The following is a 27473-nucleotide window of genomic DNA, read 5'->3' as shown; positions in this document are numbered from 1 at the left end:
AAAATTATGAATCAACTCCAAGTATGCATTCCATTCATTGGTAAAAGCTTATAAAGATGAGCATGGAATAACTTTCCAAGCATGGGCAATTTCAAAAATGAAATTAAGAGTAATTGGAAAGACAAACAATTATCCTATAGAAAGGACCTTGGGAACCTTGAAAGGAATTTTCCACATCTTGCAGAGTCTAGAAACATAGTGGTTGAAGTGTCCAAGAAGTTCTAGAATTGAATTTTAATAAAAGTTGGACCGAAAAGATGAATCCTGGAATTCTAAGTGTCTACAGTCAACCCAAACACAACTTACCAAAATGGCTATACATTCTTCTACAAAATAAAAAATGATACATTGCCTTTTTTGTTGGAAAATGGAATTCTAAACATTTCTATCCATATGTGACACGACTTGTAGTTCCCTCTGAGTTTGTACAGGTGTCACCATGAAGTTACCCCAAAATCTTGGACTGCAATTTTTATTTCCAGCTTCAATCCTTTGGCTTAGGCTTGTGGGCTTATTGGGCTAGGTTATTGGTGCATCTGAAAAATCTCTACATCATCCTTAGAGTTTGGGATTTTATTATCAAAAAGATGAATTCTTGGTGATGGTCAATCAATCAAATTTTAAAAAGACTATTGGCTTGGGGATATAAAAATTTCTGAGATTGTTCCTTTGGACCCTATGATTTTTCGCAGGCTGAAAGCAATAGTGTCTGATTTTATTGAAGGAAGCCAATGGGTGCTGCCAAGGGTAAACACTCCAAAGTTACAAGGACTTTGTGATCATCCACTCTTACATAAACTTGTTCCGACAATGCAGAAGTGGGAGAAGGCTTTTTACTAATGAATCGGTATTGAAAATCATTCCATTCAGAATCCTTTGTTCTATCAAAGCGTCAAACTTCTCAAAGACCCTTTTTGATTGGGCTGCTTTTTTGTTGATGGCAATGTCAAAGGTGGGAAATATGCGACTTTTTATAATGACCTAATGACAAGTCACTTTAAAACTAATTTTGAAATCTTTTTATACCCTCCATTTAATAATTGTACATATATGGCCATTGCTTCAGCGGTCCAATGGGGAGAGGGGGAAGGTGCGTAATGTCATTTCGACCCTTACAGGATAAAGGGCTAAAGTGTTTGGCTTTGTACGTACACGTCCGTGCACTCCTTTAAATTTAGCACCAAAACCAAACAAAACACATGGTTTCTAAAGACCGGGATATAAAAAAAAGAGCACATTCATTCTTGGCTATTGATTTTAGAATTTGATATCTACTGTCTTCACCCTTTCAACATCTACACATGGTTATCGTTCTTGTGACCAGATGATCAGTTTAGCAGAATTAAAGTGTCGAAGGAGTTGATGGTTGTGACTTTGGGCGGTGGGTTCTGCTGGTTTGGGAGAGAGTGAACATATTTGCAGTTGGGACAAGATGGAGAAGACCTAGAAAGCATAACAAGGAGATGGCACTTCAAACAAGCCACAGCTACCATGTTACTGGATGAGGAACTGCTCTTCTTCGAGCCCCCTAGTATCTCAGAGCTTCTCTTCTCTTCTGAACTTGAGAGTGATGAGATGTTGAGTTCTAAATCCAGCTTCTGTTCTTTGGGCCAGTTCCAGCTCTTCTTTAAAGTGCTTCTATTCAAATAATACATTCTCCCAGACTGCAAGAATAGACCCAATATAGAATACCATAAGGTGAACAAAATATAAGGAAATACCACCTAAAAGATTTATGTACCATATAAGAATCTTCCCCATTAACTCATCAGTGATCACTAGGTAAAACAGCCAACATGAAACTAGACATTTACAGCAAATATGGTAGTACCATGAAAACTGATCACTTCTGTGTGTGTGTGCGTGTATGTGTGTGTGTGTGTGTGTGTGTGTGAGAGAGAGAGAGAGAGAGAGAGAGAGAGAGAGAGAGTTACTTCAAGATCAAGGCATTGCTCCCAATCGGAAGGCAAGGGATCTTTGAGTTGAAGTTCAATACTAGTCTGAATCATGGGTTCTCTTTTGAATTGATCCAAACAGTACTTTCTCTTCTTAGAAGGATTGCTTTCTGATCCTGAAGATAAACTATCGGTGCTCCCTGGGATTACAAACTGAGAGGGGCCTAAAGAAAGGTCAGGACTATCCATCATCATCCAAAACTTTTGCCTCTTCTTCACCTTCTCCTCCTCTTCTTGTCTAAGAGAAAGAGCTTGTTTTCCTTGTAGAATCTCCTTCATCTCTCTCTCTCTCTCTCTCTCTCTCTCTCTCTCTCTCTCTATGCCTATGGTCAGTCTATCACTTCCTTAGTATGAGTGTATTCTATATAATGGAGAAGGAAGAAGAGTTGAACCCAATTGAGGAAACCTTTCTAACAAGAGAGAACTTGGGAGTGAGATGTTGGTTCTCTCACATGTAAACTATCAAGTTCCCACCCTTTTGATTGAAAGGGTCATGCAAGAGGGCATGCATACTTAAGAGGGTTCTTAAATATCTCTCATCAAGCCCATCAAAAGGAAGGCCTGGAAAAGCATTAAAGGTAGCAAGTAGAGGACCCTTTAATGCCTTCAATTCCTACTCTCTTCCACAACATTCAAACCCCACTACTTCCAAATCACCCACGTTAAGATTTGCACATTAATTAATTGGATACACCTGAACCCGGCCAGTTTCAAAACAATAACTACTCCTTCACATAGATCACAATATTAATTATCTTGTTATATCATAGATATACCAATATTACCACGTCATCCAATCTACAAAGAAGACACTGAGAATTGAGAATGCATATCGGTCTTTTTAACTTATTGGTTTCTTAATTACCAAGCTAATTTAAGATTAATCAACTATATCAAATTTGAATCGTGACTATTGATGAAGTGGTAAGAAAAGATATGCATATGATAGGGTTAGATTTTAGTATGACCATGGATAGAATTATATGGAAGACAAGGACCTGAGTCGCCGATCTCTTGTAGGGGTTGTTCCTATGATGCCTTGACTTCTACGTTTACCTATTTTGTACCTCACCTCACCTTACTTATGTTGTCTCTTTATAACTCTATTCCTAATTCAGATCCATGTAGCCAATATCATTAAGTTGGGATAAGGTTATGATTGTTGTTGTTATTGTTGTAGTATCAAATCTAAATCATAGAATAAAGATCATTTATCACAACCTACAATATTAGTAAACGATAATTTTCATCTTCATCAATTATGGATAATCTGCCTTTTGGAAATAAGTCCTACCAATTTCCTTTATACCACTCATATGGCAATATAGAATTACTCTATTTCTCACACACGTACAGTAGATATATATGAATAGGAGGAACCTTCTGGTGTACATACCTAAATCATTAATTACTCATCAAATTCATGAATTCCCTCTTGTGGAGAGAGTGCATTCATGAAGCAAAAGACCCTTTCCTAACCCTAATATGCAGTAGGATGGAAAACAAAAATCACAGCCTTAAATGAGGTACACAAGGTTGGTGAACTTGAGTGATTGATGATGATGTACGTGTTGATGATAATTATCAAACCCAAAGTCATGTCATCTTTCATCTTTCCCCACCACCATTTGAGTCAAGTAGTCATGACTCAACCTCCAGCCCCTAGATCTGGGCACAAGAGTGCATGACCAGATAACATTCTTTTCAACATATATTGGGAAAAGAATTACACCTAATCATTCTTTTCAACATATATTGGGAAAAGAATTACACCTAATCATGTGGTCTTGTGCCAAAACACAGGGTGAAATGGCATCCGTTCCCCTATGAAATACAAAAAACCAACCACATGTGTTCCCCTCATTGGCCTTGTGCAAATGTAGGGGCTACATGACAAAGTATTTTACGTTCTCCCTCCTTATATATATATATATATATATAGTGCAAAAGAACTCTAGCTACTAGCGCAAGAAACACCAGCGTGTTGGACCAATGAGAGGGCATATGCACCAGCATCTTCAGTGTCCTGGCACATAGGAATAGCGTCATCTTTTCTGTGCCCTGTCTCTAAGCGTAACCTGCACTAGCAAGACGGGGTTCTTTTTCCCATATGAGAGAGGGTTCACTAAAAGGCAACGTCGCCCTTGCACCAGTATAGGGACCAATGGGAGCACTAGTAGAAACATTAAAAAGAGCAAAATTTCCACTTTCATGAGGTGGGACGGTCATTTCATCCCATTGTGTCTGGAAACAGAGGTCACGCTGCCTTTTACGCTTCTTTTACCCCCCCCCACACAGACACACACACACACACACACACACACATATATATATATATATACAAAGAAAGAATGCTACATCTTGGCATGTACCTATGCCAAGACACTAGAGGTGCAAAAAGATTGTGTTGCCTTACGCTAAAGATGCTCTTTGGCCGCTCCCGTTAGCGTGTACCTGCACCAGGAGGTAGCATTCTCTTGCTCATACACCCAAACACAATAGGTGAGAAATAACCGCTACCCCCCTATGTGCGTTGAAGATGCTCTTGTATGTGCTCTCGTTGGAATGATTACCACACCCCTTGTAAATTCAAAAATCCCATTAATGTTGATGCCCCTATACGCACTCTCATTGGCCCTCATGCTGATATATAACCACGCAACCATATTTGTTTAGAGTTTTTGTTTTGTTTTTCCTTTCCCCGATAAGAGTTGTTTGGGGTTCTTTCCTAGAGCCAACAAACAAACAGCATTAAATTGGAGGCCTCTCTCTCTCTCTCTCTCGCTCTCTTGGTTGTTGGGGGCATGAACCCATTTAATGTCCATCGTAAATATTTTCCTTACCACTTCAATGTCTCTCTATACCTACACCCGACCCCTTCATCATCAAGTATTCAAATTTAAGCAGCAAAGAGATTAATGGCCCCTGGCCAGCCCCTCGGAGTCTTGACAGTTTTCTGTTATACATGAGAGATCATGAAGCGTACTGCAAAGTACAGACGTGTTCATTGGGTAAAACTATATCCGAGCCGACCTATCTTTGGGGTCAAATTGATGTTCTGGTTCAGTTTGCACAATCCACATTGGCTTAACTCCAACTGTCCTTTCTTTTTTCCTTTTCTCCTTTTTTTCCCTTTTTCCCTTTATTTTTCTTTTTCACGCGATAGTTTGACATATCATCAAGTCAACCATCAAATCATGTTCGGGTAAAGTTCGGATAACCGGATAGGATTCCTCTCCATAGAGCCCATAGACCAGAGAGTGATCTCACAACTGTGGTGACCTCGAGATATGTGCCCGGGACCTCCCAACCATTGGTTCACTCTATGGTCCATGGGTTCTATGGAGAGGATCTGGATCCTAGATAACCAGTTGGTTGCAAGAGAAATTGATGGGAAATAAAGTGAAATTTTTAAACCTAGTAAAATTTGCATTTAAATAGTATCATTACTAAATATGGAAAAAAATTAAGTAATTTATACAATCATATTGATTAACGATTACAAAAGTTTCCTTTTTAGGTTTGAAATTTTTCACTAAACGTAACCTAAATTGAAATTAACCTAACTTATACCCGCCAAACAGAAAATGATATCCCTACACCTTTCTGGATACCTACGTGTGCTCCCCTATTGGCCCAGATGCTGAGGTAGAGGCCATGTAACCAACTAGCATTCATCATCCCTTAACAAATAAAGGGATAAAGAACACTACCCTATAATCACAGTAGTGTGTGGAAAGACCATGCTGCCTTGTCTGAATATGCTCCTGTGTGCCCTCTCGTTGGCCCGAACACTGGCACACGCCTGTACGGCCAATGTTCTTTCTCCCAAAATAAAATATAAAAAAAAATGTATTTTTCTCAAGAATTTTTTTTATTCTGCAAGGTATCTCGAAGCCTGAATAACGGTGGTGTTAGGTAGACCCTGTGGCACAGGATACATTAGATACATACACCTAATCTCTATGGTATAAAAATTGGTGAGCATTAAATAGTGGTGTCTTCTTACCAAAAACAAGACCATGACCCAATTAAGTTGTGATTCCAAAGTTAACCCACAACCCTATTTTCCCAAGTGCTTCTCTGTTGTTTTAGATGAATGGATCATCAACTTAATTAGTATATTCCCTTTTTCCTCTCTTATCTACCCAAATGCTTGTGTGTGTTTATGTTTATTGAATGAGGACCCTAGGATAAATATCAATTGAAGCCAGGTGATCCATTAAATGTTTGATCCTACAACACACCATCAGCATTAATGGAGATATGCTACGGGTAGGAAGAAAGAGCTTTCCCACTTTATTTAGTGTGCTTCATGGGTCTCATCAAAACTCTTTAATGGCTAACCAAATGAAACAGTGCATTCATGTCCAACCTACTGCAAACTGCACTTACGTGGATTAAACCAGTGGCCCAGTTGTGAATTAAATCTTAGGAGGTCACCCTCTATCCTTATTAAGAATCCCCTCTAGTCTCTCCAATTAATATATGTGTTTAAATTCCATGCAGCCAGGCAAGGGCAAGGATAACCATAACCCCAAGATAAGTTAAAATTGAACCTTTTAACACTGCATGCCTTTAAATTCCTGGTTTGATTGGAGTGTTAGTCAGTCTGAAGTTTAGTCAGATCCATTAATTACTGGTTTCTTTAAAAGAGATATTTATTCGAGGGCTGCCTTATCCAATGGCTAGAGAGGTTCTGAACTATTTTGAATCAATTTAAGAGCATTAGCAAGATCCATTTCCTCATTACCAAAAAAAAAAAAAATCCATTTCCTCCAGATGCTCAGTATCTCCCAAAGAGAAAAAAAAAAAAAAAAAGGCCTTTCTTTCTTTAGAAGGTCCAGCAAGGATTTTGGTTAAAGGATCAAGACTTTTTTTGATCTTCTAACATGATACATTAATGAAGCAACATTTAAGGAATAAAGGATCTTCCTTTTTGACAAAAAAAAATAAAAAATGAGATCAAGAGGTATAAAGTGTTTTCAGGCCTATCATTCAACAGCTGGGCAGCTGGGAGCAACTGTATTATTTACTGGCTAGATGTGGAGATGAAGGAACCACAAACTAAATAATCACTGCTAAAAAATGAAAATAAGAAGGAAATGGGAATTTAAAACCTTCTAATGGAAAATGGATTGAAGGGCTCAAGGTAACCCTGTTTTTTCCATCATAAAAATATTATGTTCCAGATAAGCATATATGGCATTGAGGTTAATTGATTAGGAGAAATAATAAAATAATATCAACCACACAGTAGTCCACTACCAGTATACTAGATTGGCATCCCCTATAAATAAAATATTAGCACTAAAACAAACAAAAAGACACCCAAAAGGAATAGTTTCCCCAAACAGAAGGAACATAGCGAGAGAGAGAACAGAGCAAAAGAAAAAATATGGAGATAAATCCATACATATATACACATAATAGAAATGTTTAAGTAATTTTCACCAATGAACTGAAAGCAAGAAAGTAAAACATATCTAATCAATGAAATCAAAGACAATCTCTTTTATTTTCTTATTTACCTTTCGTGCCCCGGGGGACTGGGTCTACTAAATAAATGAAAAGAAAAGGGGGGGGGGTTGACACTGCAAACATTTACTAAAAGAAAGAAATGTGACTACACTGCAATGTAAAATCTAAGGGAACGACATAAGGAGCAGAAGTGAGAAAGAAGAAAAGGAAGAAAGAATCTATGAAAATCCTATCCCGTTTATAGAAGTTCTGGATAATTAGTTCGGATTATTGTTTGGTGCATGAAAATCACAAAACCTTAATACTCATGAATTATATAGGAGAGCTTTGAAGTATCACAAGAACAATAGAACAATGTAGGGGGTAAGGATCCCCATCCCTCATCTGGCACTTCACAATAGTACCCTCAAATTAGAGCAAGCCTAGACCATGAGGCAGTTTTAGTGTATATAGGTGGTCTCCAAAATTTCTCATAAATATTTATACACGACTCAGAGCCTGGAAAACTACATTCTTTCTTGGGAATATATCTCAGTATTTCTGTCGATAAAAATAATAGTATAGAATATTGCATTGCCCATTTTAGGTCTGGAAAGCCCATAAAAGATGAAAACCTATCTAATAGCCCTTCTTAAAGCAATTTCATTGTTAAAATCTGTAGGGCAAAAGTAACCCTCAGAAATCAGTGAAAGAGTTGTTTAGAAACCTAGTCCCTTCCTCAGCACACACAAAAAAAAAAAAGAGAGAGAGTAAGAAAATCTCCCCCAAAAAAAAGCTTAAATTCTATTGTATAGATTTTTTTTGTTATTATACAAGTTATCTAAGAAAACAAATATATTTTTTTATGTTGAGGGGGTTTTGGTCATTTATATGCTTTAACAACTTCAATTTCAATATAACATCATAAAGCCCTTATATTTTTTACAACAGATACCACTACAGAAATGAAATGTTATAAAACTGACACATACTACCAAAAAATTATTTAGAAAAGGGACACTCCAACGTACTTCTATGATTCTACAGTACATCTCGATTGTCAGTAGTTGCTGACGGTGGCCATTCATTGATAATAGGGAAAAATAGAGTACCTTGTTCAAAGCTAACTACAATAGCAGGTTTCATGCACCAAAAGATTTTCATTTAGCCCCTTTTCGTCAAGTGATCAAGGAGCTGCAATAATCAACATAAAACAGAAAACAATTCAGTGAAGCCAATTAATACATGATTTATAAAAATAAAAGGAAAAGGAAGTAGAATTATGCAGGCACTCAAAATTATACCCTAAACATGAAAACCACATATCCATAAGGCCTACCATAAAAGGGTACTGTAGAATCCATCCCAAGACTGGAACTTGAAAAATAAAAATCTTGATTGATGGCCAAAAGACACTGTAATGAAAATTTAATCAAAAAGAACAGCAGAAGTATATGAAGAAAAGGACATAAGTTTCACGTACAAAGATACTGAAGACAAGAGACAGACCTGAAGAGATTAACACAGCCAAATATTTCAATTATGATACCAGCAATTGGCCACCGAACAAAAATGAGAAAAAGCCCAAGAAGAAAAGACACAGAGCCCTGCAGAAAAATAAAGAAAAATGAAAGATCAATCAAATTCCAATGCAACTGCTTCATTCCCTTACACGATCCAATATCCAATTTCCAACCAATGTACATCAGGGTAACAGGGTTAAACAACGATTAGCAAATTTAAAGCATTTTCTCAGTTTTAATTTATTTATTTAAAAAGTGCATTCCTCCAACTTTCTGTAATCAATCAAATGCCTTAAGCTGTACTCAAGTAAAAACTCCTCGCCCCACGTCAACCCCCAAGTAAAAAACTCCTCCCCAAACCCCCCCCCCCCCCCCAAAAAAAATGAAAGAGAAAAATAGATTTTAGAGGTATTAGAAAACAGCAAACGGAAAACATGGAAATAGAAATCAGAAGACTTCTTTTACAGAATCAAAAGCCTAAGAATAACAATGACAGGAACTCCAATTGCACCCAAATATACATGCTTAATTTGATTTCATCCCTGAATCCAAATATTCAACCTCAGCTTACAGACAAGTAGAGAATTGGGATTTAATAAAGATAGCCGAAGCTTTCCACATGCTCACGTGATTATGCCTACTATAATCATGATTCAACAAACCATTAATTATATCAATGCCCAGTGCACATTTGCAATACAAGCTCGAGACAGAGTACCCAACCTCCTCCGTGGATGCCCAGAACAACAGGTTTACCTATATAACTATAATCCATAAGTCTGTTCGATTCTACATAATCAAGCTGGGTTGAAGTGCGCCTACCCCAAACTCTAGAAGTTATCAATTCTTGTAGGTTATACAGCGACAAAGTCTCCAGTGAATTTACTAGATTAGGGTCTAGCAACATACCTTTGAATTTTCATACCCAGGTGAGCCTATTTGGTTGAGTTTGATCTACAGAAACCTATCCTGGTTTACCGCCATTAGGGTGGTGTCGTGAGGTCAGAGACAACCTCTTATTAAAAGTTTTATTTACTACTTATTTTGGTATTACCTAAAATACCCCTTCCCCTTCCCTATTTTGTCCCTCCCTATTCTTATATCTAAGTAGCCCTTAAAAGTTCTATTAAATCACCAAATTGCCGCCCCTTTGTAAGCTTCAGTATACTTACAGAATTGCCATTACTTCTAATATTTTATTGTTTAATGCCTAGATGGTCCTACAAGTGGTCTGAACCGGGTTTTTGGAACCTCGGATTGCATCACTTGGTATCAAAGATGAGACTGGCCATGGATACCTATGTTTTCAAAAACAGAGTTTGTTTGCCCAACAAAAAAAAAAAAAAACTGCCATTGTCCTCATAGATGATGGGAAAAATGATAATTTCATCTAGCATCCTATGGTGGAGATGTTATCAAAGACTAACAAGATCATTATTGAATCTGAAGATGATCTCTTTATCGAATTCTCAAATTCCCAATATTAAGACGGTGCTTATTGTGAGATATTTGAATCTTCCAAACGCGTCATTAAAGTTGATCTGCAATGTTTGGAAGAGCGAAAAGGTGTACTTGATCACAATAGTAATTTGTGCATGCTAAAGCTTTCTCATCTACGTTAGACATTTGTTTTGAAAGGATTGATTGACGAAGTACACTCGGAACCAGAGGGGAGGCGGCACCAACAGTGTAGCCACGGGAGGAACCGAAAAGGTAAACACAAGAGGAATTCCGCTCTGAAGAGGGACGACAACGAACGCCAATGGGAGACAAGATGATTATCATGGGTGAAGTAACAACATCATCTACGGCAATGAAGGATATTCAACGTAAATCTACTGCAATGAAGGATATTCAACAAATTGAATTTGTTATTCCCCACATATTTTAAGACACAGATACAACATCGAAGCTTAAGATTTTGGATTTTGTTCGAGATACAAGAAGCTGCAATCACCTGTTAAAGTATTCTTATTCCTACCATGATCCAAAACTCAAGAGCGAGTTTTTCCCAACACCAGGGAAATTGATGTAGCACTTCCATGGAGTTTGGGTCCAAATCTGATTTTGGTCCAATAGGATATTTAGGATTTATTTGATCTTTTCAATCACAAGTTTCTAATATGCCAAGATCAAAGTGGGGTAACAAAAGGTCAAAACTCCGAACTATTCTGAAATTATACTGTTTTGTATCTCGGAAGTATGCACGCAGACAACACAAAATGAGTGGGAACTGAATGCATAATAAGTGTTAAGAATCTCACCAGAGAAACAATCTTGCACAGCCAAAACATATCCTAATTTTCCTCAAATCAAAAACTGGAGAGATTTTTATAATTAATAAGATCTCTATATTAACATACGCGTAACAATCAAATGCATCTGGTGTTTGAAATAAAATGTCAAACACAGTTTTTGCAAGTGTACAGAATTCATCCATGCATTCCTACAGGACATATTACCACATGCAAATCCTACAAGCCATTCATCATGAGCTTCTACTTAAATCAGCCTATCTGAACAGAATTAGCACCAGTCTAGTACCCAAATAGTGCATACGCAACTAATGCATATTAAATACAGGTACCCAAGAGGAAACTTTCCTAATTTCTGTACCACCTTTATTGTGGGTATGAAACTGTTTGAGATTTTAAAATGTAACCGCAAGCGTACGGATCAGTGTAGCTACGGGTCAAACACATGGAGACCAGCCACTTTATTTTTTTGCTTATTTTAATAATGTGAAAGTGAACCGATTAATGATTGTGATCTAATTCTAATTACCGTCCTAAACATATGTATCTAAAATAACGTCCTAATCATTCGTCATCTAAGAATTTAAACACACGAGCCACGCAATTAAAATTAAATAAATAAATAGCTGAAAAAAAACACCCCATGCAATTAAAAAGCAATGAAGGAAAAAAAAAATGCTGAAATAAAAATAAAGTAAAAGAAAGGGGATAAAGCTAGAGAGAGACTCGCAAGTAGGTTTCTCTACTTAGCCCGAGGGATGCATTATAATATGAGCTTCCCTACTTGACCAGAGAGTCACTCTTACAAGGGTTACTCTATTTGGCTTTAGGGAAAGGGAGACAATTAAAATAAAAACAATAAAATGATGGTTCTATGGCTAGGAGGGGCAAAGCCAACATATACACTAGCCATGAACCTTGGGGGAAAGAGATAGCAATAATGTAACGACTGAAATTAAAATCCTAAATTAAGAAAGAAAGGGTAGTCAGAAGAAGGGATGAGAGGGGGGAGAGAAGACTACTGAAGGAGCCTACTTACTTGAACTTCATCCCTTGAACTGAAAACTTGATCGATTTGAGATACTACCAGTACTAAAAACTAGATCTGGAATAAACAAAATCTGAAATTTCTAGTACTAGAGAAAACAAATCTGAAGAAAAAAATTGAACTTGAAAGACATGCTTCATAGCTTGTTCTTGTCACCTAGAACTATGCCTAGAACTGGAACTTGAAAATTACAACTTCAATTGTTTAAACAATAAAAATAAAAGACTAAATCAAAAACAAAAGTGTTTGCATTAATTGAATAAAAAGAACTTACAAAAGTGTTTAAAGCATAAACCTAGAACTAGAGCTAGAGAAAGAGATAGAGCAACTAAGAAAAAACCTTAGAAGAAGAATGAAGTGCCTCCTCCCCTTGTGTTAATTCTATTATATAGAGAATGAGGGAGGGAAGCTAACGATTTTAGCTTCTAAAAAAAAAGATTTTTTTTTTATCTTGTTGATGAAGTGGAGGAGAGAGAAGAGAGAAAACGTGTGGAGAGAGATCTCCCACGATTTTTTTTGCCTTTTTCTTCCTATTTTTTCTCCCTTTTTCTATTTTTCTCTCTTCTTACACAAGAAACCCCCTTTGGCCAATTTTTCTTGCTTGGATTTGGACAATATTCTATTTTAATAGGAAATTCCATCCATGCCTTTGTCTTTTCTTTTCTTTTTTTCTTCTTTCCTATTTTTTCTCTTTATTTTTCTCTTCTTCAAACTTGTGTACAACTATCTTGGCCAACCTCCTTTAAGTGATGAATAGGAGAGAGAAAATCTTCTAGAAAAAACCTCAACAAAATGACAACTAAGAGGTTCAAACTTGAGACCTCCTAATAAGCAAGGGATTTTGCACACCACAACTCACCAACTACACTAGGTAGTTGTTACCAAAAACGAATCTTCAATCACTCAAGGATGTGGTCCATCGATCCTTGTTAGCATTTGAAATATTCCTTATACCCTTAGGACAACTGCAGATAGGCTGGTTTTGCATCTCGGTTCAGTTCTGATCCATTATTCTTTTTCTGAACTGAAAAGAATAATCACTTGTACGGTTGACCAAACGAATGTGTACTTGCAATTGAACACTTTCATCTTGCTCAGAATTTCGTCTTCTTCGCAACTATGAAAAGAAATAGAACCTCCTTACGTGTAAAATTGAAGATATAGCACCCGATAGTCCTTAAGGCCTTGAAAATATAAAACCTGCAAAAAGAGAGTAAAACCCAAGGTAGCTCCGCGAATGGGCTGGCTCTGCATCTCGGTTCAATTCTGATCCATTATTCTTTTTCTGACCCGAAAAGAATAATCACTTGTACGGTTGACCAAACGAATGTGTACTTGCAATTGAACACTTCCATCTTGCTCAGAATTTCGTCCTCTTCGCAACCATGAAAAGAAATAAGACCTCTTTAATTGTAAAATTGGAGATATAGCACCCGATAGTCCTTAAGGCCTTGAAAATATAAAACCTGCAAAAAGAGAGTAAAACCCAAGGTAGCTCTATTCTAAATATGTAAAATGCATGTTTTACTACACTAGATTTCACACATAAATGTGCTCATCAGAAACCCCACCTATATCTGAAGATGGAATATGGAAAAAGGTTGGAGATGCCACCGGTATACACAGATCTGCGTTTATCTTTCCTCCTCCTCCTTTCTTCTTCCTACGACTCTCCTTCTCCTCCTCCTCCTCCTCCTCCTCCTTCCTCTTTCTTTCCAATTCTGCTCTGTTACCCTTTACCCAGAAACTGGCTTGCAAAGATTCGATATATCTCTCTCGTCCCTCCCTTCAAGATTTTGGGTGTTAAAGTCTTACCTGAGGGTGATCCATCTCCTAGAACTTCAGCTTCAAATATCTCCTCTGCTGTGTAACTTGGTCTGGGATTTCAGTTGGAAGCATCATTACCGCCAGACTCCGTTACAGCGGGGTTTCTTCAGTTATTGACTGCTGGTTTGGTTGTTTATCGTTTGAGATCAGAGGTTGTTAGATTAGTGACCTTCATTTGAAGTTTCAAAGTCACTGCTATTGGATTGAATGAGTTCTTTCAAGTTTCACCTAAATCGAAGCCTGCCCTCTGCTGGATTTTCTGGTTTGACCTGAGGTAGAAGACACCTAGGTTCTTTCCACTTTAGATAATCCCTTTCTTTATAATTCCTTCTTTAGTTTATTTACCATACCTTCCCTCTAATCCTGTTAGTGCCTTGTAATCCCAGAAATACCCCCATGCATAAGTAAATATTGCATTGAGTTCATGTTATGTTTCTTATCTCATGAGACCATGATACTGCCCATACTATTTACGGTTCTGCCATTATTTAAATCAATCCAAACAACTCTCTGGATATCTGTCAGTTAAAATTATCCCTTCCCTCAAGAGAAAACTTCACTTTTTCCAACTCTACTGGTGAAGGAAAACTTTTGCCTAGGCAATTTTCCTTCACCCACGGATTGGTTCAGATGATGTGCATTCAAGTATTAGGAACAGTCAAAGAGTATATTGACTTAGGTGGATGTACTAATCCTTCACCCACGAAGCAGGAAAACTATCAGGGCTTGGGGGGCGGGGGAGAGAGAGAGATGGACTGATGATCATGGATCTGATTTTCTTCACATGTCCTATGAAAAGTCAATGGTTGATGACATTCACTGTCCCGATGAAAAAATTCGATCGATCAGTCTACCTGGCTTCAAGGAGATGGGTAGGTTGTGGATAGAGATGTCGAGATAACCGAATGGATGTGGAGCAGTTGTAGCCTCATTTTTTATACATAATGATAAATACTCTACTTCGGGGATCCTTAGTTTGTGGAACTAGTTTGCTCTGGTAGCAATGTCACGAGGTCGCAAGGCAAATCGTTAATCTTTCTCAATGCAAGCAAGCTCACAAGCTGCAATGTCAATATCTATCCTTCGACCTGAAATGTTTATATAGCCCTTGATCTGCACATATTAGAGTCATCTATGAAAGCTTGCAGTTCTGGCTCCTTATGTAAAACCCTAAATTCACCCATCTACTTTATTGGTGGACAAGCAAAGGTACTAGGCAGGAAAGGTCAACACTAGCTTGGTTGGCAGCAGTAGAATGCCAAGAAGGGAAGAATGACCCAACAAGTACCTGTGCATTCTGCCAACAGTGTTGGAAGAATCAACAAGAAATGTGGGCCAATAGGTAAATATTAACCTATAATACTATAATAGGAGATAGGAGTGCTAGGGAGTGTTACAGACCAAAGGGGAACTGGTTCTAACCCAACCAGTGGGAGAGCTCTGGACTCACCAAGCCGGCCGGTTGGTGTGACAGAACCACTGTTTGGTTTCAGTGGGACCCACATACCTCTTTTAATTGAGAATCCGTTCCCCTTTAGTAATTTAAAAGGTTATAACTGAATATTAACCATGTATACGTATATAAGTATATGTATATACATAAGTTATATATTATGTATATATATATAAGTTATTTCACCAAAGGCCATAGTTAGGTCGGTGGAGGATTTATAAATAGGAATGAGGGTCATTATGTGGAGACTCATTTAACCCTCCTCAATCTTGAAACAGTAAGAAGAAAAAGAGAGAGAAGAAGAAGAGGAAGAAAGAGAAATAGAAAGAGAATTAACATACCTGAGATTACTCTTGGATCGGGTTGGTAACAGGTAAGTGTCGAATCATGTTCTATAGTAAAAAGGGCTAGGGAGATAATTTCCCATGCAACTAAATTAGGAATTCATGTCACATGCACAGTGGAAGCCCTAAATTTTCCACAAACTATAGAAACCAAACGGTGGAACTGACCTAGGAATCTACCAATTCGGTTAGAAATCTGTTTGCATGGACAGAATTTCAGTTGCATGGGCAGAATTTTAGTAAACCCTAGTTAAGAGAAGGGTACCTCCCTTCCTCATCACACTTTAATTAACAATAATTAAAGTGAATTATGGTTGTGTATAGTAAGGGATATTGGGAATTCTGAATTTATTTAAGCAGAAATTTGTAGTTGTAAGGTAATTCTTAGGTAAATTTAGTTCTTCTTGTAGTTCTGCTGAAATCAGGAGATTACCCAAGAGAACAAAATTTTTAGACCTAAAGCCCTAGGTCGAATGGTCAATTGAAGATGGAATTAGAGAAATATGCCTCCTCTGTGAAATTCGGACCTCATAAAATGAAGGAATCCCAGCTTAAACCATATCAGAACCTGGAAGGAACCTAGCAGAATTAAATTCTGTAAGTTCTGGCCCAACCGGTGGGAGACCACAGGCCGACCGGTCGGCTTCACTGTCTCCAGCTGATTAGGCTTCCAGAAGCTAAAATGGTTCCAGATTTAATCTGAAACCCTCTGGGTCCAATAAGAACCTATAGAACACAAAAAGGAGGACAGAAGTGACTCTAGTTGAATTAGGTTGAGTTTATTTCACATTAGTTGTATTTTTAATACTACATATATATATATATATATTCTGGTTTTAGGAAATCTAATTAACAGTGTGGGAATTTGTTCAGAACAGAAGGGGAAGTCACCCAATACAGAGTACCAAAGTGAGTGGGTGCCCTGACTTATTTTTGGAGTGTTTCTTACATGTTTCTTTCCTTTTCACCTGCATTGTATGTTCATGCATAACTTGTTTGTGGATGTGCATTATCTTTTTATTTTGAAGATCTCTATAATGGTGAATTGGTGGACTTGAGATGTGGAAGGTAAGATAGGTAAGAAGGGACACGTGCACGTCCCCATGATTTTGTGTATGAACGTGATGAATGATTGTGCACCATGTAGGATGTTGGGTTACGTACCACCACCCTAAGTGCTACAACCCCTTGTCCGTAGGAGGATAGGTACGGACTAATCCCAACATATGTGGCTGCCTGATCAGCAGTGCACTTTTCGTGGTATGACGTACTGTACCTGAGATGGATGAGGACAGGATACGATATACTGTATGCCTGATTTTATTTCACAAGGTTACTAATTAGGGGTTAGCCGGGGGACCGAGGATCTGACAGGGATTGGCTGGCTCCTGCCTGCAACGAGCTTGTATTTCTGAGACCCAATGTACAGGGTAGGGAATGTCACCTACGTTGCGTAGCATTATACCCACATATGATGAGACTTAGTAATGGACTACGGAGTAGAGTAAGTTAATAAAAAGGGATCCATGAGCATCACTATCTGTGTGGAATATAAGCATGTATTGCAACATATGTATTGTGTTTACTTGCTTGCCCCACCCCCTCACTAAGCATGACGTGCTCACACCCCTTTATCTTAATCCTCTAGATGACGAAGGCGGTATTCTTTCGACTCCCGGCACTGATTATGAGACAATGGCCATGGATCACATGGCCCATATTCAGGAAGATGAACTCGACCATGGACCCGTCTGTGACTGTGACGACTGTGCCTACGGAGGCCAGTATCACTAAGGAGTAGGTCTGCCACTGATCATTCTTTTGTGTACATACAAGCTTCCGTGAAGATCACACTTTTTTGTGATCCGAGCCTTTTTGGGAGATGTTATACCTTTTGTGTATATATTTTTCTGAATATAAATCATTATGGATAACTATAATTATGTATGGTATCAGGTAGCGACACTAGATGGTTATGGTTTTAATTTCCTTTACAACTATCTTACATGTGAGCATCTTTGATTTATAGTTGGGTATTGTGGTGTTGTGGACTACTCGGAGGTATCTTGGGGAAAAACAGGCTGACTGGATGCGGTGAGGTGTCCAGTGCCAGCATACCTATTCCGTACTAAGGGCAAGGTGTGGCACATTATTGCTAGCTTCTCCATAGAAATTTTCTAAAGCTATGAGCATCTTTCCCTTGAGAATCTCTTAATACACCTCTGCCTTCAGATGCTTTTGATCCATGTGGAGCTGCTGCCATCAAAATGGAGTTGTTGCTCTCCTTCCAGGGGTTTTGACCAGTACACTGGAATACATAAAGCTGATTGAGCATCTCAAGAATCAATAGGTGAAGGGCAGTGAGGGCATCTTCTGTTGGTCAAGAGGCATCATTACCTTAGTAGCAGGTTCGAAGGAGCTATCTTTATCTGGTTTCTTAGGTGTGAAGAGCTCCTCTCCAATCTATCATCTCCTGGTCCTAGCAAGCCATATCTTTCGAGTGCTTGCTACTCCCGAACTAGTCTTTCTTTCTTCAACAAGGCCGGCCGTGCCATCTGAAAGCACTTGCTTGCACCCTTCCAAGGATCTATCGAGTCACATTGATTCGTCCATACAACCCTTATGAATTGCTTCATTTATAGGGGAAGAGAAGCAGAATGGAATAAAACACTCCAAGAAGCAATCCAAAAAAAAAAAGGCGATAAGAGCTCTTATTATTGATAAAATTGTTTTATATTTGGGTGCTTATGAAAATGAAATAAGATACGACTTTCCCAGAGTTGGGAATTCAATAGCCGCTTTATTGATAATTTTACACAAGCATATGGTTAGACTTGCCACCTGGAACATTGGATCCTTAACAAGCAAAAGTATGAAGTTGATACATGTTATAAGGAGAAGAAGGATTAATATTTTGCTTGTATACAAGAGACTAGATGAAAGTGCAAAAAAGATAAGGCTTTAGATGACTTCAAACTTTGGTATTCGGAAGATCAAAGTCATAGAGGGGGAGTCGGCATCGAGTGGACAAAGATCTAAAAAAAGATGTAGTTGGTGTTAAAAGAAAGAGAGATAGTATTATATCCATTAGGATGCTGCTAGAGAAAGTGTGTCAATATAATCAGCGCCTACGCACCCCAAGAGTGTGACCTGAACTGTCATGCTGGGAGAGATCGGTGAGGTTATGAAGATGTTTATGGAGGATATAGAGTTGGGGAGAGGAACGAGGAGAAGATATCAGTTTTAGACTTTACGGTAGTCTATGATCTACCAATTGTGAACACTTTCTTTGAAAAGAGAGGAGCACCTAGTTACTTACAAAAGCGGACTGCATAACAACTAAATAGATTTATTCCTAAATAGAAGGTTCGACAAATTGCTGTGTAAGGATTGTAAGGTTATACCTGGTGAGAGCCTAACCTCTCAACAAAGACTGGTGGTCTTGGATATGCATCTTAGTCCACAAACATGTAAGATAAGGAAGCCCGTTTCCCATTAGGTAAATGGTGGAGGTTAAAAGGAGATGCTTTGGATTCATTTACTCATAAAGTGGTAAGTGGGACAATGAGGGAGACATCAATACAATGTGGACCAGGACGACGGCCTGTATTAAGGTCACTAAAGAGGTACTAGGGGAATCAGAGGGCACTTGTCGGGCCCATAGGGAGACTTGGGGATGGGATGAGGAGGTCCAGGCAACAATTAAGTCTATAAAAGATAGTTTTAAGACTAGGCAAAGGACTAAGGAGGTAGAAGATAAAAATAGATATTATACTGCCAAAAACAAAATCAGAAAGATTGTGGGGAAAGCAAGGCTAAAGAAATATGATGAACTTTATATTAACTTGAACACAAAGGATGGGGAAAAAGCTATCTATAAAATAGCGAAAATGACATATATGAAGAGTAGAGATTTCAATCATGTCAGAGCTATCAAGAATGATGATGGTATCAAAGAGATAAGGTAAATATTTTTGCATGCTCCTAGATGGAGACAACTTGAATAGGATTAGCCCGGAAGAGTCTATCATTCACCAAGACACCACATGCCATAGATATATATGAAATATTGGAGTGGCTAAAGTTAAAGAAGATTTGAGAAAAATGAAAGCAGGTAAGTCATCAGGCCCAAACGAAGTCCCAATAGAAGTGTGGAATAGCTTAGGATTTTGTGGGGTATCATTGTTAACCAACCTTTTAACAAAATTTTTAAGTACAAGAAGAGTGTCTGACGAATGGAAGAGAAATATTGTAGTTCCGATCTACAAAATAAAAGGGATATAGTGAACTATAATAAATATAGAGGCATTAAACTAATGAGCCATATTATGAAGCCTTGGGAGAAGGTTATTGAAACACACCTGAGAAGAAAAACTATTATCTCAGATAACCAATATGGTTTTATGTAGATCTACAACATTAACTATTTACCTTCTAGGAGACTTATGGAAACCTTTAGAGCTGCCAAAAAGGACCTCTACATGGTCTTTATTGACATAGAAAAGGCCTACAATAGAGTCCCTGGAGAGTTAATCTGGCATGTACTAGAGAAGAGAAGGGTTTCAAGCAAATATGTGGATATAATTAAAGATATAAATGATGAGGTGGTGACTAGCGTGAGAACCAAGGGTGGACAAGGTAGTGAGTTCTCAATAACTATTGTGTTGGTGTATGATGTCTTGTATTCCGTCGCAGTTTAAATCCAGGGAGTACTGATGCAGCACCTAGACAGGCAGGACGGCGGTCCCGTTAACCGGTTAGCGGGCCGTGGGGGTTGCAAGGGGGCGGGAGGCCCCCCTGCATAGCAAGGGGTGTAGGGGGGCGCAGCCCCCCCGCTTGAATTTTTTATTTGAGGGCAATTGTAGTTTAATCCGGATTAGGGTTTTTTTCGCTATATATTTGTAGCGAGGGTTTCTTTCTCTGTAATGCAAGCAATACTGAGAGGTGTGAGGACGAGCACTGTAACCCTATTCTCCATTGATAGTGAAACAGGATCTCATCTCACCAGGGACGTAGGCAACCTTGCCGAACCTCGTAAAATCCGTGTGCATTGTTTGTTTTGTTTTTCCATTATCTTCTGCATCGTTTTAGGGTTGCATTTCTACAAATTGGGCTACATCATGTGTCAGCTTTAAGCCCTTATTTGCCTGCACTTGTCATGGATGATTTAACCAGAAACATTCAAGACGAGGTTCCATGGCGTATGCACTTCGCTGATGATATTGTTTTATTAGATGAGATAATAGCTAGAGCACCGAGCAATCGAGATCAACTTTGGAATCAAAACACTATAGGATAAGTAGAACAAAGACGGAGTATGTGATGTGTTTTAGATATTTGGGATCAATCATAAACGAAGAAAATATAGAGGATGATGTCACATAGATTTAAAGTGGGAGTGGCCCTAACTGAGTTGCTTGCAAATTGGACAGGGCTCTTGTCAATGAGTCCTGGCTCAACTATTTTCCCTCTTCCTATCAACCGGTGGGTGGTATGATAAGAATTTAGCCTCTGCTTAAGTCACCGATAGATCAAACATCTACCGGTGACATCTATTGGTGGAGTGTCTAAGATGCAAAATTGAAATTTCTCTCTTAATGTCACCGATAGGATCCACCAGTAGATCAGACATCTACCGGTGACATCTACCAATGGACCTTACAGAACTATCCTTAAGGCAGTTTTGAGGATTTTTAAGGGACCTTCTAGGGGACACTTTTTTACACCAATTGCCCTTGTAATTAGGACAAAGACAATCACCTTCCAATGAGGCTTAGCGGGGCACTTTTCGAGCATTCTTTTCGGGAAATTTGTCACCAAGTCAACAAACAAGGTGAGTAGTGGTCTGATTTCTTTTGGAGTGTTTTAAATTTATATACTTGTTGAATGCCATATTATACATGTGTTTTTAAATTATAATCCCATGTATGCTTTATTTGAATTATATCAAATGCTTATATATGAACTGCTAATATAAATGTGATTTATGTATGGGTAGGATCCGATGTGGCCAAGGGAAATTCTGGTACAGTGATCGCCACATTGTTGCATCATCATGCATTGTGTGTGCATTAGAGCTAAGCTTGGACATGGGTTGTGGTGTGGCTGATGTATGATTCCGATGCCATGTATGCTAGAGCTAGACTTGGACATGAGATGCAGTGTGGCCGATGGTGATTCTAGTACTGCATTTTCCATAGTAAATGGTATCACTATGAAAGGCATGTATATTATTGTGATTAGGAATAATCACCTTATGCTACGACCCCTTTCTAATAAGGGCGAGATGTTAGATAACCCACTGTGGTAGGTTCGATGAGACTTTCCGAGATGGCACTTCCGCGGTACGATGTGATTATTACCAGAGGCAGAAACTAATCCGGTGTGGCCAATGGTAATTCTGGTACCATGGTTGCCAAGATGGGGTTCAAGGGTTTGCTAGGTGACTAATGGCGCATTCCGGGACCGTCAGGCTCCTAACCACAACTACGGTTTGTATTGTTGGGTGACCGATGTCGATTCCGGGACCAAAGATACTGCCTAATGTCTTGTAGTAGCATTACACCAGACTTAGTTGCTTGCTAGTTGGATAATAATAAAATGAACTGCATCATATAGACATATACGCATTATGGAATATTTGTGTCTGCTTGCATGAATCTCATCCCTCACTGAGCCAGTTGGAGCTCACACCACATGTGTGTTCCTTTTAGATAATGATGCAGGTATAGCGGTACCAATGAGTAGCGACACTTTTTCATCCATGGCTAAGTACGGCGGGTACTGGTGGACACCAGAGGCCAAGGAGCATGACATAGACTATGCACGTGGCACCTATGCCTATACTGCACCCTGATCAAGGAGTGTTTCTCCATCATCATTTTTTTGTATTTTTTTATGTTATTCACTTTGATACATTACTTATTATTTCTTGTATTTAAATGGGAGATAAACTTGATAAATTAGTATCACTTCTTAGTCTTCCCGAGTACTTGAAATTTGTTTATATATTATCATTCTGCTGCACCTGATTTTGGATTGGTTCTAGATATGGATTGTGATGGTTAAGGTACTATTTCAGAGATTCTGGCAGTGTTATAAGACGGCGGTAAGCGTCCTAGTCACATCTCAGGCATCCTATGCGGGTGGGGTGAGACACTGGGCCTCTTGTCTCTCCTTATTTAATAGAGGTGTGGAGAGAGCTGCCAAATATTCAGAAACTCCATCACTCCATTGAGGATTTCATTGTTTGAAAGGGAAGCTCCAGTGGCTTATTTACTACCAAATCAGCTTGGGAAGTGGTACAGTCTAGTGCAATGAAGGTGGATTGGGCATGTTCTGTGTGGTTTGCTAGGAACATTCCAAGGCATTCATTTACTTATTGGTGATGTCTTATGGATGCACTTCCAACAAGAGATCAGCTTATCCCAAGGAATGTTCAGGTACAATCTAGTTGCATTTTTGTTGGGCTGGCATTAAAAGTACAAACCATGTGTTTTTTGAGGGGATATTTTTGAGGCAGCAGTCCAATAATATCATGGATGTGACAAGTTGGGTTCAATATGCTGTGAATAGAGATGAGAGGCTTGGGGTAGTGGTGAAGCTTTCCTTTTGCGCTACTATTCATCATGTTCGGTGGGAGAGAGGTAATAGGATGTTCCAAAATAAAATTCAGACCAGACCTCAGATAGTGGCTGCAAAAGCTGATGTGATTTTAAGGTGTTCCACTATCTCTATTTCGGCTCCTCATACTGCTACAAATCAGTATATTGCTGCAAGTTGGGTGTGAAGGTTATTTGGTGTCTTAAAATTCCTAGGCTCCTGGTTTTGTCCACCAAGGTCTATGGTAGCTCTTCATTGTGATGGAGCCTTAAACAATGGAAGAGATTCTTATGGTGGCCTGATTCGTGACTCTAATGGAGGCCCTATTCTTGCATATGCGGAGGAGGATGCAGATATTTCATTTCTCAGCATGAAGCTTCTTGTTGCAATATACAGGGATATCTCTCTTTGCATAGAGAATGGCTTTCTTGAAGTTTCCATTCGATCTGACTCTATACTTACAATGGAAATCTTGAGTGGCAAAATTATAGGTCCTTGGAGCGTGCAGGCCCTAAAGAGTAGCATCTTGGAATTGGTCAAGCCTCATCTTTGTTTAGAGTTCAGACATGTTTGGAGGGAAATAAACCAGACGGCTGACTACTTAGCCTCATTCACCACAGGTGCGGATGAGATTTTCCTGCTTCCTTCAGAATTTACATCTGATCTTCATGCTCTTCTGAAGAGAGATGTGAACAGGACTGTCTTTATAGAATGTAAACAGATTGTGTCTTATGATTGCTGTTTTACTTTCTTGTTTGCGAGGGGACTGTCCCTGCTTGGTTACGGGGCTCCTTTCCCTCCTTTAGACATGTCTAAAGTGGGGGTATAGGGAGCTGCCTTCTGTACTTTTGTTCTTTTATTTTTTCCAATACAATACATTTATCTATCAAAAAAAAAAAAGTGGAAGATGTGGCCGTGTTTGAGGACAACTTTTAGAATCCTCCCCATGAGGATGTCACTACCCCGGATGTTTTTCTTACCATCAGAGAATGTGTTGAGTTTGTGACTCCACCTCACTGCTTCGAAGGAAAGATCCTAAGGTTGAGGACTTTATTTCCTTATTTTATTATTGATAAGTTGTTTAGATAGGCTGGGCAAAAGATTATAAATTCCAGATCTCTTTTGAAGTCAGTTTCAGTCAGTTAGCCAATTTAGTATTCCTCCCTTTTAAGGCTGCGATAGGGAGAAGTTTCCTTTTTCAATTGGAGTCACTTAGGGACACTCTTTTTAGCCTGCACAAAGAGGCAGGGGTGGAGGTCCGGTTAGGAGAGGGGAAATCTGGGAAGAAATCAGAGTAGAAGGGGGAGAAGGGGGAGAAGGGAGAGAAGCACTCAGTCACAAACTCACTCAAAGCACAAAACCCAATTCAATCAGCTTGTCCAAAAGTTGGGTACATGCAAGTATTTAAAGAGAGAACCAAAGACTGCAACTTAGACCCTAAAATTGAAACATAACTTGCAAACCAACTCTACTTCTCTATTTATCTCCTACATGTTCAACTCAACAAATAAAAGAAAATAAAAGGCATAAAATTAAACTAAACTACTTCCAACCCTTGTTGGACCAAAAACCAGGGTTGAACCGGTTTTTTCTGGCTTCTGGTTTCCAAAACCAGTCATGCTGGTCCAACCAGTCAAGTGCTACTGCATCAGGCGGTTTCCTTATCAGTAGGGATTGCTTTTATGTTATTAAGTGGTTGAGTTAGGTTAGAATACCTTCCATGACAAGCTTGTCAATGGGAAGGAATTAGGATCAGCTTGAGTGTTACGTTGAATATTTTTTTTAGAGTTCTATAAGAATATGTAAGAGGCATAGCCTCCCCCTAATGATTTTGATGAATGATACTTGGCTGCAGCCTTTTCGATTCTGTGAGATTCAGAACATTTTTTGCTGTGGTGATTCTAGGGTAGTAATTCAGGTGGTGATTCCTGAATTACATATCTTGTCTTCTTATCTAATCCTTTGTTTACTGCAGGATCAGTTACTACATTGATTCTTCATTTTATTCCGGTTATTCAGCTACAGCATTGATTCATCCTTAACTCCTGCTATAACTGCCATCTATCCACCGTTTTAGTTCTTAAGTTTTCAAAACCCAAATTGAATTTAAGAATCCTTATGTTATTCAACTTCTTAAAATCTGAGTTTCTAAAAATGAATCTTACAATTATGGATCTGGTTACTGTTCACTGCTTATTCATTACTTTATAAAAATAATTAAAGTTTGTTTAATGCTCCAACTTCTGCCTATCGATTTCTGTTCCAAGTCATTCAGGTTCCTAATCATAGTACAAACCCTCAATAACCTGAAATGAGACCCTAAAATCTCTTCGATATTTTGCAAATTTGTTCACCCGTATAACAGACCACTTGACCAGAATATCTGGTCAATCAGAACTGCCTTATTATTTGTTCCCTCCTGAATCTGGTTCAGGTTCCTTAAGTCAGGTGACTATAACCCCATTAATCGAATTAGATACAAACAATCCTGAAGGGAGGCCTCTGATCTCGCACATCAATCAAGAATCAGACCGATCATTAGATGAACAAATAATTCAAATCGCATAGGAGAATCACTTTCAGTTGCCAGCACCCTCCCAAAATCCTTGAGGATAAGCTATAAACAGTTAACAAATAAGACAGTTCAGTTCATACACTTAAAAGGTCTCAATATAAATGCATATTATTCTACATTTGCAAGATGTCCTTTTAAATACCTTGTAATTATTCTTATTTGTAAAGAGTCGCCATGTTGATTGCCAACCAAGCAACAGAGCTACCCCCAATAAACAAAATATCTGAAACCAAAATCACAGTAAGAAGGATGGTAAGGTACTTAAAAACTACCCGAAAGAGTGAATGAGATAAAACTTCATGAAGGTTATAAAAAGCCTCACATTTCCCAAGGCAAGCAAGCCCCTGTCGAAGAAAAGAATTATGCCGAGAAATGAGAAAAAGAAGCCAAAACCAAAGAGGCCAATACCAATCTCTGCTTATTTAAGCAACATTGAATGGATTAGTAACCAAATCCCTAAATTCTTCCATAAGAAAATATAAGGAAAGAACATCTGGAACCAACACTTAATAGTGCACTAGATTATCTATGTTACAATAATATAGATGGAAAATAAAAAAAAAGATTGAATAACTTGCTGGCAGAAAAATCGAATTCTATCAGAGTCATAGTTTTTAAGGTGGTAAGGCGACGGCGGCGTTTGAGGGTCTTTCGGAGCGCCTTAGCGATAAGGCGGGCATAAAGCGTTGCCTTATCGACTAAAGCGTTATTGTGTAATTTTTTTATAAAACCAATCTATTTGGCTCAAATCCTAGTTGAATCCTATTACTCAGATGTTAAATAAATATTAAAGGTTCATATTCATACCATTGTAAGATATTCATCAAGAAAACAAATCAATAAAGTGAATAAACTAAGTTCATCTTCATCAATCATCAATCATCAATCATCAATCATCAATCATCAATCATCAATCATCAATCATCAATCATCAATCATCAATCATCAATCATCAATCATCAATATTCAATCATCAATCATCAATCATCAATCATATTAACATACAATATAAATACATAATTATGAAATAAAATTATAAATATAAAGAAAAGAAGACATAAAAAATATAAGTATTTATTATACTTACCTCTATGATGCCAAAATAAGTGCCTAAGCCCTAAGGTCATCCACTATATTTCTACTCCTGTCAAAGAAGAATGAAGCTCACCGCTGCCAGAGCAAAATGGTCGCCTGGAGCAATGGTTCTTCCTTTTTCCTTGATTCCTTCTCAAAACCCTTCCTTAAAACCCTTGACAAAATCCAAACCCTGTTTGGGAATCATATTTTTGTTTTGTTTGTTTTGGTTATTTTTGGTGGAGTAAAGTTGATCCCATACATCTCAAGTGTTAACAAAACCATACACTTACCAATAAAAAATCTATATTTGGAATCTTCATCAAGTAATTTTAAAATGTGTTTAAAAAAAAAAAA

General features: G+C 38.3%; 2 protein-coding genes across 2 annotated transcripts in view; both read right to left on the bottom strand.

Annotated features, from left to right (window-relative positions):
• Nucleotides 1–1221: 1221 nt before the first annotated feature.
• Nucleotides 1222–2467, bottom strand: LOC122070367. The gene is made up of 2 exons (XM_042634512.1): nucleotides 1935–2467; nucleotides 1222–1664 (listed from the first exon to the last, which is right to left on the bottom strand). Exons 1-2 carry the CDS (start codon nucleotides 2232–2234, stop codon nucleotides 1329–1331), a joined length of 636 nt encoding a protein of 211 aa, XP_042490446.1. The 5' UTR covers nucleotides 2235–2467; the 3' UTR covers nucleotides 1222–1328.
• A 5840-nt stretch (nucleotides 2468–8307) lies between these two features.
• The window catches only part of LOC122070360 (vesicle transport protein GOT1), a 20979-nt gene continuing 1813 nt past the window's right edge, over nucleotides 8308–27473 (bottom strand). Inside the window, exons 2-6 of the mRNA XM_042634505.1 lie at nucleotides 26365–26456; nucleotides 26185–26265; nucleotides 8925–9022; nucleotides 8755–8830; nucleotides 8308–8609 (exon numbers count right to left, since the gene is read on the bottom strand). Of these exons, the coding sequence (XP_042490439.1) occupies nucleotides 8580–8609; nucleotides 8755–8830; nucleotides 8925–9022; nucleotides 26185–26265; nucleotides 26365–26456 (377 nt within the window). The 3' untranslated portion in view covers nucleotides 8308–8579. The remainder of the gene's footprint in view (nucleotides 8610–8754; nucleotides 8831–8924; nucleotides 9023–26184; nucleotides 26266–26364; nucleotides 26457–27473) is intronic.

The sequence above is a fragment of the Macadamia integrifolia genome, unplaced genomic scaffold, assembly GCF_013358625.1.
Source record: "Macadamia integrifolia cultivar HAES 741 unplaced genomic scaffold, SCU_Mint_v3 scaffold90, whole genome shotgun sequence".
NCBI classification, from domain to species: Eukaryota; Viridiplantae; Streptophyta; class Magnoliopsida; order Proteales; family Proteaceae; genus Macadamia; species Macadamia integrifolia.
This window is presented reverse-complemented; position numbering and strand designations above follow the sequence as displayed.